This window comes from Myotis daubentonii, chromosome 1 (assembly GCF_963259705.1).
Source record: "Myotis daubentonii chromosome 1, mMyoDau2.1, whole genome shotgun sequence".
NCBI lineage: Eukaryota > Metazoa > Chordata > Mammalia > Chiroptera > Vespertilionidae > Myotis > Myotis daubentonii.
Genome location: NC_081840.1, coordinates 77,227,562 through 77,243,238, shown reverse-complemented (window position 1 = coordinate 77,243,238; position 15,677 = coordinate 77,227,562). Strand labels below are relative to the sequence as shown.

The following is a 15,677-nucleotide window of genomic DNA, read 5'->3' as shown; positions in this document are numbered from 1 at the left end:
GAGGTTACCCAGCAGGAGCTATGAAGAGAACTGCAGATTCCCCTTCCTTTTTTGGAGTTTGGAGGTGCCCTGATGAGGCCCAGCTGTGAAGCAATGCAAGCTGCTGTGGGGCCTTGGGCCTTCTCTTGGAAGTTCTGGGTCTGTGGCCCAGCTGCAGTTTGTTAGGTAATTTTCAGGTTGCAAAGGGCCAGGGCATTCATATGCAAAAGCCTCTGCTGCAGCCTGGGTGGGGCGGGGTCTCAGGGAATCAAAGGGCGGAGCAAGGAACTATGGCGGATTCTCAGCCCTGCCCTAAGGGGCCGCGCGTCTCAGTGTCCTGATAATTTAATTGCTGCAAGTGCCTCTGAGGGAAAGCTGTCCTTGAGTTCCGAGTTCTGCCTGCTGCCAGACAGTCCAGTTTCTCCCCGTATGATTCTTGGGTCCCCAGAGACTTCCCGGAACCAGAGTTCAGAGCAGTTGGGAGCTTGTGACTCCCTCCCGATTCAAAAAGACAGCCACGTCCTCAGGTACCAGCCCCTTTCCGCACACTCTCGAGCCTCCGTACTTTTGCATTTTACTTCCGCAGCTCCTGACCCTCAATGTGCTCTTCTCTCTCCTTCTAGTTGTAGAATTTCCACTCCGCCAGCCTTCCTGTAAGTTCTGGACGATGTCCGTTTTGTCTTTTTATTGTGTTTTAAAGTTGTTGTAGGAGGCAGCACTTTCGGTGTTTCCCTATTCTGCCATCTTAGTTTCTCCGCCATTTTAATTCTTTATGGCTAAGTTTCTCTCTCTGTTTTTTTGTGTGTTTTTTTTCTCAGCAATTCCTTACAGAAATCCCTTTATCATTTCTTGTAATGCTGGCTTGGTGGTGATGAACTCCTTTAGCCTTTTTTTGGTCTGGGAAGCTCTTTATTTGATCATCTATTTTGAATGATAGCCTTCCTGGATATAGTAATCTTGGTCTCAGCTCCTTGCTTTCCATTACCTTGAGTACTTCATGCCATTCCCTTCTGGCCTGTAGAGTTTCTGATGAGAAATCAGGTGTCAGCCCTATGGGGACTCCTTTGTAGGTAAAAGTTTTCTTTTCTCTCGCTGCCTTTAAGATTCTCTCTTTGTCTTTAATTTTTGGCATTTTAATTATGATGTGTCTGGGTGTGGGTCTGTTTGAGTTCTTCTTGTTTGGGGTTCTCTGTGCCTCCTGAACTTGTGTGACTTTTTCCTTTACCAGGTTAGGGAAGTTTTCTACCATTATTTCTTCAAACACCTTCTCTATTCCTTTCTCCCTTTTTGCCTCTTCTGGCACACCTGCTATTCTAATATTGTTACACTTCACATTGTTTCACAACTCCCTCAAGCTGTTCTTCTGTTTTTTAATTGTTTTTTTTTTCTTTTTGGTTCTCAAATTGAGTGATATTTTCAACTCTATCTTGAAATTCACTGATTTGATCCTAAGCTTCCCCTAATCTGCTGTGTATTCCTTTCAATGTGTTCTTTATTATGTTATTTCATTCTTTATCTCAGACTTTCTGTTTTCATAGTTACTATATCTTTTTTCATACTATTGAGCATTTTTAACATCATTACTCTGAACTCTGTTTCAGATAAATTTCTTATCTCTACTTCATTTATCTCTTCTTCTGGAGAACTCTCTAGTTCTTTCAATTAGGGGTTCTTTCTTTGTTTCCCCAGTTTGGTTGTCTGTTTGGGTTTGTGACTGTGTATTAGGTAAATCCTCTACACCTCTCAATCTCTAGTGCAGGACAGTGTTAAAGGCTGTTTCTGTTTCTCAATGGGAAGGTTATTGAATTTGATTTAGCAATGGTAGCTCCTAATGTGACTAGGCTTTGACACTGTTAACCCATGAACACTGGAGGGCAGCAGGGAAGCCAGGGTAAGCATCACAAAATATTTTAGTAGAACACCAGGTGGCAATGCTTCAGGAAAGAGCTTCTTTTTTGATACTTGGGGTATGCTAGCATTCTCAAGGAAGGGATATAGAGATTTAGATAAGGCTTCACAAAGTGGTGACATTTGAGTAAAAATGTAAAGGAACTTCAGAGGTATACCATGCAGATATTTGAGCAGGTAGCATTACAGGCAGAGAGGACAAAGGCAAGAGGCCAAGTTTGATATGACAACATGCTTGGAGTATTTCAGGAGTAGTATCTATTGCTTCTGATGAGAAGTCAGGCATCATTCTTAATGATGATTTGCAGCACATGTTTCAATTTTATCTTGGTTTTAGCAAGATTATATGGATTTGTCTGCAATGTCTGCAATGCTTCTACCAAAACCATAGTGGTGGACTTGAAAAATTCCTTATTCAACTTATGACATTCCACATAGTATTTCCATGAATAAGGAGCTTGTTTTTACAGAAAATCAAGTATAGCAGTAAGTGGAGATGCTTGCTATGAGCAAAGAGATTTTGGAGTGGGTAATGGAAGAGGTTTTTATAAATACCAGCTACAATCCTGAAATCCTTTGCAGAAACAAGACTAGAATAATTATAAAAAATTCTTTCTTATTTGATATAAATATATTTATGTATTTATTAACCGTTTTTTACTTCTCTCTTCTGTTTGTCTACATGTAGTAGCATAAGGTATGCTAGTAAAAATTAATCTTATACAGTATCTCTTTATATTTCAGTAATTAAGCTAAAGGATATCTATGGGAGAGTAGAAAGAAGGAAGTATATCACCCAAAGATGGATAAATGAACTTTGTGTCCTCTCTGTTAGTTTGGTTTTTATGGGGCCCTGTGGTTGCTTTGTAACCATCTGAAAATATATTTATTTTATTATTCTGGGTTAGGATTGGATATGCAAGAGACTTGTGCAAGATTTAGAAGGTAGTAGTGATGCAGCAGCCATATTTTTTTTTTTTTGTTCTGCATGTTGGTGCAGGGCTCCAGGCACCCACACGCGTTGCTTCTGATCTGATATCTCATCTTATTGCTGACTCATAACTCCACCTCCTGCCAGATCTACTCCTTCAGCTTCTGTTTGTCTTGGGCCAAGTATGCAAGTAGCTTGCTGGCAAATGACACCCACTTTTCCCGAATGTCACTCACCACTATGAGATTGAAGGAGGCAAGAGACAGACAAGTTTTAGTTTGTCTTTATGGCTTCCAATGGTACTCATGAGTTCTACTATATCTTTACAGACCACAGTTGGTCCATGCTTTTGTCCATGTTCAACTTCCCTTCACAAATGCTACTCTAGCTGACTTATAGTAAATTTAGGTTCACTACCAGATGCAAGCACAGAGCATTGTAGACTCCTCCACCAGCTCCAGCAATTGCATGAATTCTAATCCTTATAATTAATTTCTTATTCTACATCAGTGTGGTGGTTCTGCTTCTCTGATTGCACCCTAATTGACTCAACCCCTCAGAGAAAAGATCTAAGGAAATTATTTTTATGATGATTCCAGATAACAAGACCCAGATTTGTATGTGAGCATCTTTTTTATGACTGACAATGTATTAGAAGAAAGTTACATTGGACACCTGTTTCCAAATGACATAGAAAGAGGTTTTACCTAGAATTAAGTCTTCTGATCCAGACCACAGATTAGGCAACCATAGTCACTGCTATTTTGTGTCTGGGATCTGCAGGTGTGCATTGCAGCTTGGCTTCTGCAGTGGGGGGATTCTCTTACTGAGCTCTGGGGTTTTTGTTCAGCTTGTACCATTACTTTAAACACCGTGAGTTCCCAGAGAGCACAGAAATATTTTGCTGAATCTTCCAGCTGTAAGGTTGAAATGGTGAGGCTGATGGATTTAGCTGCTTTCTGGAAGTTTATAGAATAGCGGCCATCCTTTTCATTCTGGCCAGAAGAAGCCTGATGAATAAGGAAAATGAGCTTTCCACTTGTCAGCTGCTTATACCAAAATATATAGTAGACGCTGTCACTTGTTTCATACCGACAGTTCAGGGTGGTGACTAGTGCCCCCTCTTGCTTGATTGTTTCTGCTTGGTCTTGAATAACTTTCTGAGCCATGCTGGATCCTGTGGGGGTGGAAATCAGAAAACAGAGCTGATGTAGCTAATAAAATACTGTAAGAGAATAATTCAGGACTCAACAACAGACCAAATTGAAATCGCAATCTGCTTGCTTTTCTCCCTTCCTTTTCCCTCCTCAAGTCCATGTGAAATACCACAGGCCTGTGCGCTATCCTTTCATCCTTAACATTCTCGCCCATGTTTGGAACCATCCCTACCAGAGAAGATGAAGGCCAGGAATCCCCACAGCAGGCTGGAGAACGGCATGTGGCACATATTCCTCTACACAGATGTGTCTGGTTCTGCCCAAGCTGAGAGTTTGGTGGCTCTGAGTGCCTGTACATGTATATACGTAGTTCCTGGGTTCTGATGCTGCTCTCCCAAACAGGAAATAGGGTTTCTTATGTTCATTGACCACATGCTCTATGAACAGATGACAAAAGAGTCTGGCTCTCTCCAAACCTTTATTTTGTCTACTTGTTTTTCGCTGGTAATTAAGTTAGGCAGTACCTGAAATGGGTCATGGAGAAAGCAATTAGTATTAAAGGTCGGAGCTGAGCAGAACTGAAAATTGAACCAGTTGACATACATTGATCATTTTCAGAAGAAAAATTTGGGGGTCCTATTTAAAATATATTTTATTATGTGCTGTGAACCATCCTTATAATCTACTTACTGGTCACTAATTTAGCCTGTACTTACTTTTTTCCATCCAGAATCCAATGAAAGTTTTTAGAATACCTCACAGATCTTTGGATTTCTTGATGAAAAGCAATCCTATCCAAAATTCTTCTAAAACTCTGAGGAAGATCAGGAACTTCAGTCCTGTTGTCTCCATAAGAAGAATTGTATTTACTAGTTCATCTATCCTAGAATTTTCCTGATGTCACATTTTCTATCCCATTAGTTCAAAGTGTTCAGTCTTACATGTTAAATTCCATGGCTGGGTATTTTATTTGTAAAATAAAGTCAAGATAAGCATGCCAGATCTCTCTGTGACACAATGCTACAATCCACTCTATAGAATGTGATAGCTATAAGCTGCAAGCACTTAATACACATCAACCACAGAAGTTAGTGGCTGAAGTTTTGTGAGCTGTTACGTGATAATGTGGAATATAGCTGTCAAATATTCCATTTGGTATCATTATTTTTAATGAATTAATTAATCTAAAAGTACAAAAGGCAAATAGACAACTAGAAAAGAAAGCACTGACAAGGTTTCTGAAACAGTGCCAGTTCATTGATAGTAAGTTCAAAATAAATAACTTACCAAAAAGTAGTAGAGGGAAGAAAGTTTATAATTAGTTGAGATGTCTACTTCTCTATCCCATTTCATCTCTCACTGTGGACAGGTATCCAGTGCCCTGGTTTGCAAGTATTTGTAACTAGTAGAGGAGACCATGAATAGCCACAGCAGTCTGGGGAGTAGCAGGACATAGGATATTTCTCTTGTTGAAATGGCCCTCCTCTGTGTTCCTGGTAGTATAGGTGCATATAGCAGCAGCCTTTGAAATGTCGATTCTAACTGGGTCAAATTTGAATGGGTTGTGACACCCAAGTTGGGAGATTTGGGCTGTCTCAAGCATTATTTTACCTTTATCTGTGATTTAATGATGTGATTAAATCTGGTAAAGGACAAGCATAAAGCTTAATATTGAAGGAGGAATTGGAAGGATATTTATTACTTAAAATAATCAAAGCTTAGTAAGTTAATATTTGATAAGAACAAGGTGCTTATCTAAAACAAATTTATTTCTAAGTATGGCTGTAATTGCAAATATTCATTCATGTTTTGATTGCTCTGTTGCCTCCAACCTGATGTCTAAGGTGAAATGTGCTCACTGATCCTTGGCTTCCCTACAAGAGACAAACAAGTCATTACCTCCTTTCCTTCCTCCTTACCCACCAAACCAGGAAAACTGGTAACTTCACAACAAACACCTCTCAGACAAATGATATCGAAATAAGTTTCTGACTTCTGTAATCTCTCCAGTGCATATTGAAATACTAAATTGTAACAGCAGTGAAATAATAGTTATTTTTAATGTAACTCTGTATGGTTTATTAGAAGTTCTAGAAAGAGAGGATTCATATAGATCTTCTAAATTCAAATATTTGGCCACAATGTTGCCATGAATGCAGGTATATTGTTTGGTGCAGTTCTACATCTATATACACTGAGTGGCCAGATTATTATGACCACCCCATCAGTACTTTGTTGGGCCACCTTTTGTCTTCAATACTGCGGCAATTCTTCTTGGCATTGACTCCACGAGATGTTGAAAGGTGATGTGAGGAATCTGACACCATGCCTGATGAATAGCACTGTCCAGTTCTGTGAGATTTGATGGTTGTGGAACCAGCTGCCTGATGGCTCTTTTAACTTCGTCCCACAAATGCTCAATTGGATTGAGATCTGGTGATTGTGGGGGCCACCGAAGCAAGGTAAAGGCTCCCTCATGTTCTTGAAACCGCTCCTGCACAATACGAGCACCGTGGCATGGCGCATTGTCTTGTTGGAAGAAGCCATCTCCATTGGGATATGCCATCAACATGATAGGATGAACCTGATCAACAATGATACTTAGGTATGTTGTGTTATTCAGACGTTTGTAACGATCTGGCCCTCTAGCAACTTCAGCGCAAAATTATAGTTGATTTGCCTACAAACGTCAGGTGGTCATAATAATCTGGCCACTCAGTGTATATATAAAAGCCTAAGCAACCATCTGACCATTCAACCATTCATCAACTATGATGCACAATGACCACTGGGGACAGACGCTCTAACCAGTAGAGGAGGGAGCCTGATTCCTCGCAGAATTGGCTGTGGGTTAGGTTGCTGCTGGGGCACTGTTGGCCCAAATCTGCTTCACCTGCATCCCTGACCCATCAGGAGATGTCAGAGGCCCAGTGCATATCAGGGGTGGGCAAACTTTTTGACTCGAGGGCCACAGTGGGTTCTTAAACTGGACCGGAGGGCTGGAACAAAAGCATAGATGGAGTGTTTGTGTGAACTAATATAAATTCAAAGTAAACATCATTAAATAAAAGGGTACGGTCTTTTTTTTTTTTAGTTTTATTCATTTCAAATGGGCCGGATCCGGCCCGCAGTCCATAGTTTGCCCACGGCTGGCATAGATTCATGCACTGTTTGGATCCGTCAGCCTGGCCTGCACCCTCTCACAGTCCAGGACCCCTTCAGGATGTTGGAGAGTCAGTTTTGGCCCAATCCCTTCAGGCCAGACCGAGGGACCCCACTCGTGCATGAATCCGTGCACCAGGCCTCTAATTCTTATTATAGTTATCAAAATCTGTCCCCAAATACTGTTATTTAAGTAAAAATATTCTAAACTACTAATGGTATAAATGTTTTTCCAAAATAACAATATTTTTTCTCTGTAGACATTGAAGGAATAAAGATTCTTCTCCACTTTATCCTAAAAATTCACCTAGTGGAGTTCCTGTCAAATTATCAAATAAAAGTGTTTTTTTAATTTGTTCACCTCCCAAAGAAACCCAAATGAGAACAATTGAGTTATTCTATGGTAAACTACCCTCAGATTATCCTTGGTTCTTTATAGTAATTCCCCATACCTTATGAAGCCACAGAATCACTATTAAGGTTCCCAGATCTTTTCTATTCTTTCTAAACTCTTACATCTTGGATAGTGGCTATCCTTTGATGCTGACCACACATTCCAACCTAGACATTATATTTTCATCTTGTACCTTTTAACCCAGTGAAGCTATTTCAATCAGATATACCTACTATTTCAAATTTCTTATCCAATTTTTCAAACAACTAGAAAAAAGAAGCAAAACAAACTCTGAGAGCCAGGGGAGTTCTCAAAAATTATATGTATATTATTTTTAAACTACAGTCCCATGTTGTACATTACATCCCCATGACTTATTTATAACTGGAAGTTTGTACTTTTTACCACCTTCACCTATTTAAACCAGCTTCCCAGCCCCACCTCTGGAAACTACCTTTGTGGGGCGATCATGGGTAATGGCTGGGGCCCCAACCAATAGCATCGAACCCACCTTGGCTGGCCTGGCGCCAGTGGGTGTCATAGTGTGGTAGTCCGGATGGTTGTTCTGCTGTTTGGCAGTTCGGTCGATTTGCATATTGCACTTTTATTATTATTGATTCTCTAGGAATTTTTACTTCTAATTATCAAATTACCTTAATGACTATACATCTATTCAGTTTTTGTATTTCTCCTTGAATTGCTTTTGGTAATATATATATTTTAATTAAATTATTCTTTTTTCTAAGGGTTTTAAAATTGATTGGAAGCTGAAGGGAATAATTTGTTTCCTTGCCTTTTCCAGCTTCTAGAGTCTGTCTTAACTCCCTCATCACATGACCCTTTCTCCGTATGGTTCTATTATCACATCACCTTTTCTCCTCTGACTGTGCTATTTCAATGTTATAAGCATCCTTCTGATTACATTGGGCCCACCTGGATAATCCAGAATAATCTCACCATCTCAAGTTCCTCAAATAAACACATCTGTAAAGTTCCTTTTTCTCTACAAGATAATATATTCACACATTCCTGAGATTATGACATGGACATGTTTGAAGGTCATAATTTAGCCTACTACATTAAGTATTTTCTAATTTTTCTATTACAAATATTATCAAATATTGGTCTCTTTTTCAGCTCATCAAAAATAGTTAGCATTAGATGTCCCCCCATACATGCAAAAGGATGAAACTAGACCAGAAACTCACACCATACACAAAAATAAACTCAAAATGGATAAAAGACTTAAATGTAAGATGGGAAACCATAAAAATACTAGATGAATCCACAGGCAGAGAAATCGCAAACATATGCCGAAGGAATTTCTTCTCTGATACTGCTCCTAGGACAATGGAAATTAAAGAGAAAATAAACAAATGGGACCACATCAAAATAAAAAGCTTTTCCACAACAAAGGAAACCACCAACAAAACAAGAAGACCCACTGCATGGGAGAACATATTTGCCAATGATATCACCGATAAGGGTTTAATCTCCAACATTTACAGGGAACTCATACAACTTAACAATAGAAAGATAAACAATCCAATAAAAAAATGGGCAACAGACCTAGATAGACACTTTTCGAAAGAGGACATACAGAAGGCCGAAAGACATATGAAAACATGCTCAAGAGTTTGAAATTTCAGACTTGTATGCCATACCCTTATCAAGCTATAGATTATTTCCTTCACTCCATTAAGATTCCTTGTACCCCCAAAGTTCCCAGCTCACAGAGATAACCATCATTGTGCATTATTTGACTGAGGGTCAGTTTGCCTATTTTAGAATATCATGTAAATGGAATCAAAAAGATGTTTTGTATCTGGAATCTTGCTAAGCATTATGTTATTGAGTTTATCTATGTTGTTATGAGTAACAGTGGTTCTGTCCATTTTACAGCTGACTGATATTCCATTATATATGTATAGCACAATTTATATAATCTGTCACATGTGGACATTTTCTCTAGTTAATTGCTATTATGAATAAAGCTACTATGACCATCGTATACAAGTCTTTTTGAGGACATATGTTTTCATTTCCCTTGGGTAAATGCTTAGAAGTAGAATCGCTGGGTTGTGGTAGATGTATGTTTAATTTTATGAGAAACTGCTGAAGTGGTTGCCTGTTTACATGCCAATTGGCAATGTTTCTGAATCTGGCTGTATCACATGCTTACTTTTTATTTTGAATAATTTTTGACTCGCACAGAAGTTATAAAAACATTGCAAACTTGAGTTTTTCATTTCTCTAGCATAAGAACCAGGAGTGTGATTGCTAAGTTGTAAGGTAAATGAAATTTTAACTGTATGTGAAACTGCTGAACTATGTTCCATAGTGATTGTACCACTCACTCACCAGCAATGTACAAGTGATTCAATTCCTCTTCATCCTTGCTAGAACTTGGTATAATCAATGATTTTTTTATTTTAACTTTTCTGGTAGATGTGAAGTACTGTCTCATTGTGGTTTTAATTTACATTTCCCTAATGGTTGATGATGTAGAACATCTATATTATTTTATATACTTATTAGGGCCGATAGGGGAGTTGGGGCACCGCCCCCTGTCACACACAGAGCAGGGTGGATCAGGGGGTTGGGGCGCCGCACCCTGTCACACTCAGGGCAGGGCCAATGGGGAGGTTATGGCTCTACCCTGTCACACACAGAGCAGGGCCCATGCGGGGGGGGGGGGGAGTTGGGGTGCCGCACCCTGTCACACACAGAGCCACAGGGCGATCAGGCGGTTGGGGAACTCCCCCCTATCAGGCACAGAGCAGGGCTGATCAGGGGGTTAGGGTGCCTTCCCCTGTCACGAATAGAGCAGGGCAGATAGGGAGGTTGTGGCCCCGCCCCCTGTCACACACAGAGCCGCAGGGCGATCAGGGGGTTTGGGCGCTGCCCCCTGTCACACTGATCCCGGTTCCGGGAGGCATATTACCCTTTTACTATATAGGATAGAGGCCTGGTGCACGGGTGGGGGACGGCTGGTTTGCCCTGAAGGGTGTCCTGGATCAGGGTGGGGGTCCCCACTGGGTGCCTGGCCAGTCTGGGTGAGGGGCTGAGGGCTGTTTTCAGGCTGACGGGTGACTGAAGCTCCCAACCGCTCCTTTTTTTCTTTTTCTTTTTTTTAATTCTAGGCCAGCTTTAGCTCTGTGGCTTGGCTCCAGCTCTGAGGCCTCAGCTGCTGAAAGCAGGTATCTGGTTTGTTTGGGTTCTATAATCGAAACACTGTTTCAACTCCAGCTCTGAGATCCCGGCTGGCTGAAAGCAGGTTTCTGGGGTTTTGTTTAGCTTCTATATTTGTAACAATGTATCAAACTGCAAGCTCAGAGGTCGGCATTAGCAGGCGGGGAACATTGGAGTCCTCCGTCACTGAAGCAAGCAAGCCTCATGTTCGTTTCAAGCTGCCTGGCTGCCGGCCGCCGTCTTGGCTGGCAGTTACTTTGCATATCACCCTGATTAGCCAATGGGAAGGGTAGCAGATGTATGGCTAATTACCATGTTTATCTTTTATTAGATAGGATTTCCCTGTCTCATACCCTCTTTGGTGAAGGTCTTTGTGAGTCTTTTTCCATTTTTAAATTGCATTGTTTGTTTTCTTTCTGTTGAGTTTAGACAGTTTTTTTTATATTCTGAATACCATTACTTTGATGGAAATGTATTTTGGAACTATTTCCTAACAATTTGTGGTTTGTCTTTTTTATTCTTCTACAGTATCTTTTACAGGGGAAACTTTTTAATTTTGATGAACTTTAAGTTATTCTTTTGGTGTCATGTCAAAAATCTCTTGGCCTAACCTTAGGTTGTAAATACTTTCTCTTATATTTTTTCTAAAAGATTCATAGTATTACATTTTACACTGGGATGAATGATCCATTTTGAGAGTCTTCTCAAATTTTTTGTGTAAGTTGTGAAGTTTAGAGCAAGATTTAATTATTTGCCTATAAATAATCAGTTGTTATACATCATTTGTTAATTAGACTATCTTTCCTCCATTGAACTGACTTAACACCTTTGTAAAAAAAAAATAGTTTTCCTTATTTGTGTAGCTCTATGTCTATGCTCTTACTCAGTAGCATAAAATTGTTAATGATATACTTTTATTTTAGTTTAAATGTTAGAGTCTGTAGTATGTTTTTCTTCATTCCTTATATTTATAATTAACGTTTTTGCTCTCTTTTTCATTGGTAAGTCTAGCTAGGTATATATCAATTTCATTAATAATTTTCAGAAAATTAACTTTCTAATTTATTATCTGTATTATTGTTTTGTATTTCACCAATTTGACTTTTTTATTATTTCCTTCTTTTAGCTTACATTGGCTTTAATTTGTTCTTTTTCTGTATTCTTTTGTTGAAAGCTTTGATCATTGTTTTCCAACCTTTCTTCTTTATTAATATAGGTATTTTAAGTGATAAATTTCCTTCTATAGACTATGTTAGCTGTATCTCACATATATGTATATGTATGTGTTTTCATTATGCTTTTCAAAAATGTCTTCTTATTTATTTTAACTTCTGTTATTGATAATACAGTCCTTGGCTGGTGTGGCTCAATTGGTTGAAACATTGTCCCATGCACTGGAAGGTCATGGGTTTGATTCCCAGTCAGGGTTGGTATGGGAAGCAACTGATATCTCATCTCTCTCTCTCTCTCTAATAGCAATAAAAATAAATTCCATGATGTTAAAAAAGAATATATACATATATACATTTTATAATACTCATTGTAATTGCTTCTTTGACCTATGGTTTGTTTTAAAGTTTAGTGCTTAAATTCCAAATATTTGGGAGTTTTTAGATATCTTTCTGCCATTGATTTTCTACATCAATTCCATTTTGGTCAAAGAATAAATTCTGTATAATTTCGGTCCTTTAAAATATATTAAGACTTTTAAATGGACAAACAGGGTTTTTATGTGTGTGTGAATATTTCATCTACATGGCAGGATTTGGCTGGAGTCTCGCTGCAGGTTTCAGTACAGGCTGTAGATTGCTGCAGAGCACTGTGCACTTGCTGCACAGAAGTAGGTGGCTGAGTCTCCAGGCTGAGAGGCCATGATGTGCAACGAGAAGTGTTTGGTATTTTTGCTGAAAAAAACTGTGAATCTTCCATCTTCTTTTTTATTTTCAACAGAACGTATGGCTATTAATAATTCAGGGCCTTTACCAGGGTATTGCCGGTACCATGGGAAGTAGTCAAATGCGTTGTTCTCATAGGTACAGTTCATAATTGAAATCTCTCCTTCCTGGAGTAACAAAGATTGAGGGCTCTGTTTCACCTGCTGCTGGTCACGTTTTTCCTTCTGTTGGCCGCTCACCCCTGCTTAAAAAGAACAAAAAGTCATTAGGCTCCCCAAATTATATTTTCTTCTTAAAGTTTCTACCTGCTTGAGTTCATCCAAACCCCAATTTCCTCATTTGCCCACATTAATGATGTGCCCAGAGCTTCTCCTCCACAACTCACAGCCTAGTTGAAGCCATAGAATTAAAAACGATGCTCTCAGGATCTTATCCATATCCTGGAACCAAAGGTTAGTGCCAACTCTAGTGATCTTATGGTCTTCTCGGCCAGCTGGAACTATGAGTTTAAAAATTCACACCTGCTTTTATTCTTTCAACTGGCTCCACCCTTTCACACATACTTTCACTTACAGCTATTTCTGTCAAAGAAAGCACTTCCTCTTTTTGCCCTAACTTAGAATTGCTGAACATACTTTCATTAGGAATGAAAAATCCCTTACACACATATAGGTAAGGATCAGTTTAGAATTTATCTCTCTCAATCTTCCTCTTCCTTTCTTCACACTGCCTAGAATGTTAAAATTGTGTGCTAGGACAATTTTGATATGTCAATGGATTTTGCATTATTTTACAGTGGGGAAAAGAAATTCTCACAAAGCCACAAGATTAGCATAGATAGAAACATTTCTTTTTTTTATTATAAATATGAATTGAAGTCTATTGAGGACACACAAGTAGCATAATATCTCATTACAAACTAAAGCCATAGATCAAAACATAGAGAATAGATGATCCCTTTGCCTTCAGGGAACTTAAAATTTTATTACAATCTTTCAGATGCGTTTATATTTTACATACCCCTAATAAATAACAGAAGATATTTAAATTCATTTTAATGTCTTTATATTTCTTCTAAACTATAAATCAGGTAAATTAAATATTTCTAAGGATATATTTGGGTAAATAAATTGGCAAGTACCAGAATGATCTATTTTAGGGAGCTTTATCTCCTAATAGATGAGAGAGGATAGAGAAATTCTGTAGACATCAGAAAATATGGGGCCATGGCCATCCAGTAATGCAGCATTTTTGGAAGCTCTCATTGTGGGTTTGAACAAACATTGAATATTTTTTTATACTTTATCCTTATGGATGAGATATAAATATATGAAAAATCAACTTGGCTTTTCATGTTAACACAGCAGGGTATACAAACATAAGTTGAAGATAAATTCCAAAACTGCCTTAAAAGTAAGATTGAGCTGTATTATCAATAACAGAAGTTAAAATAAATAAGAAGCACATTTTTGAAGTCCAGAGAGAATTTTATTATTTATATTTGATATCATCTCAAATTCAATCAAAGAAAAACACCATCATAGTCTAACAGGAGACAATGATAAGAGTCTCTATTCCTCAAGCTATAATTCAGTTTATTCAACCCCAGTACTCTCAGGGGATTTTTAAATTATTTGTTGATTTTTTTATGTGATTTTTTCTTTTTCATTTATTTGTTCATTAATGTATATATTTAATATATATTTACTTAGTGTCCAATAAGTGCCTACTAAATGTGCAATACTTGGGTCTCATTCATGAAAGAGACACAGTCTCAATCTTCAATCAACTTAGTCCCAATATTCAAGAACAGTTGGAGAAAACCTATCAAAAAAAATTGAGGATCTCTATGATATGACAAAAACAGAATAAAAAACTGTGCTTCTGGGCCCAGCTAGAGAAGGGTTCTGTTGCAGGAGATGCTTGAACTGAGACTTACACCATCCCATCAATAGATTTCCCAGTAAAAAAATGGGATAAGAGAATTCTGTACATGGATTAGTGCGGCTGGATATTGGGCTGTTCATGGGTAAAAACATTAGAAATTTATATTAGGGAAGCTAATGTGGCCCTAACCTTGAAGGGCAATATGTATTATTCAAAGAATTGTTGGTTTCCAAAGTTATTTTTTTTCAAACTGGTTAGATTAGAAGAGACACATATTATTTAGGTGGATGGATACATACATACATACATGATTAATAGATATCAATTGAAACAAAGGATTAGTTAATAATACTAGATTTTTTAAAAGGATAATTGCTACCTACTTGATGAATATATGTATGTGCAACATTTATCTTCTCCAAAGCAGCATTGCCCCTTTGTGGCCATTTAGAAAAGTTACACTGAACAATTTTCTACAGCTTCTTAAAAGTGTGCTCAGCAACCATTGTGTCAATCACAGCATTGAAATAAATATCTTAGTCTTCTTGAGCCAATGATTTCTTCAGATAGAAGGAGATTTTGTTGAGGTCCACTATGAAACCTTTGGTACTCTTTACTGAGGTGTATCCCAAGCAGATCTGGAGGCATTGGTTGGGATCTGGGCACACCAATAGAAAACAAGGGTCCTGAAATATTCTTAGTAGCATCTTGTCTGCCCTAGAGTCCCTTCAGAAGCAAAAATTGGCCATCAGGGTGAGTCACTGCATAAGGCTTTCCTTCCTCCTATACTATAAACATCCGATCATGGTGAGCCCTACTAAATGAACATGTTTTTAAATAAATTATAAATTAGATTCTACTTGATATAGTCATCATTTTGTTTTAGTCAACATAATGGGTGTATAGTGATCTCATGCATTTCCATGATAACTAATGATGTAGAACAGATGTTGGCAAACTTTTTCCATAAAGGGTCAAATAGTAAATATTTTTGGCTTTGCCGGCCATTCAGTCTGTTGCAACTATTCAAGTCTGCCATTGTACCAAGAAAAAAGCCATTGATAATCCTATATAATAAAAGGCTAATATGCAAATTGTCCCCATAGGTGGGAGTTCCACTGACCAGAAGTTAGATGTGCACTGACCACCAGGGGGCAACGCAGAACATGACG

At 38.4% G+C, this 15,677-nt stretch overlaps 2 gene segments (V, D, J or C); both read right to left on the bottom strand.

Moving 5' to 3' along the window:
- Positions 1 to 3,531: 3,531 nt before the first annotated feature.
- On the bottom strand, positions 3,532 to 4,314 carry LOC132228608 (T cell receptor delta variable 1-like). The segment is given in 2 exon segments: positions 3,532 to 3,995; positions 4,208 to 4,314. Coding segments are annotated over 2 exon segments (522 nt in total).
- Positions 4,315 to 12,512: 8,198 nt separating this feature from the next.
- Positions 12,513 to 13,103, bottom strand: LOC132228563 (T cell receptor alpha variable 23/delta variable 6-like). The segment is given in 2 exon segments: positions 12,513 to 12,859; positions 13,004 to 13,103. Coding segments are annotated over 2 exon segments (399 nt in total).
- Positions 13,104 to 15,677: the final 2,574 nt, after the last annotated feature.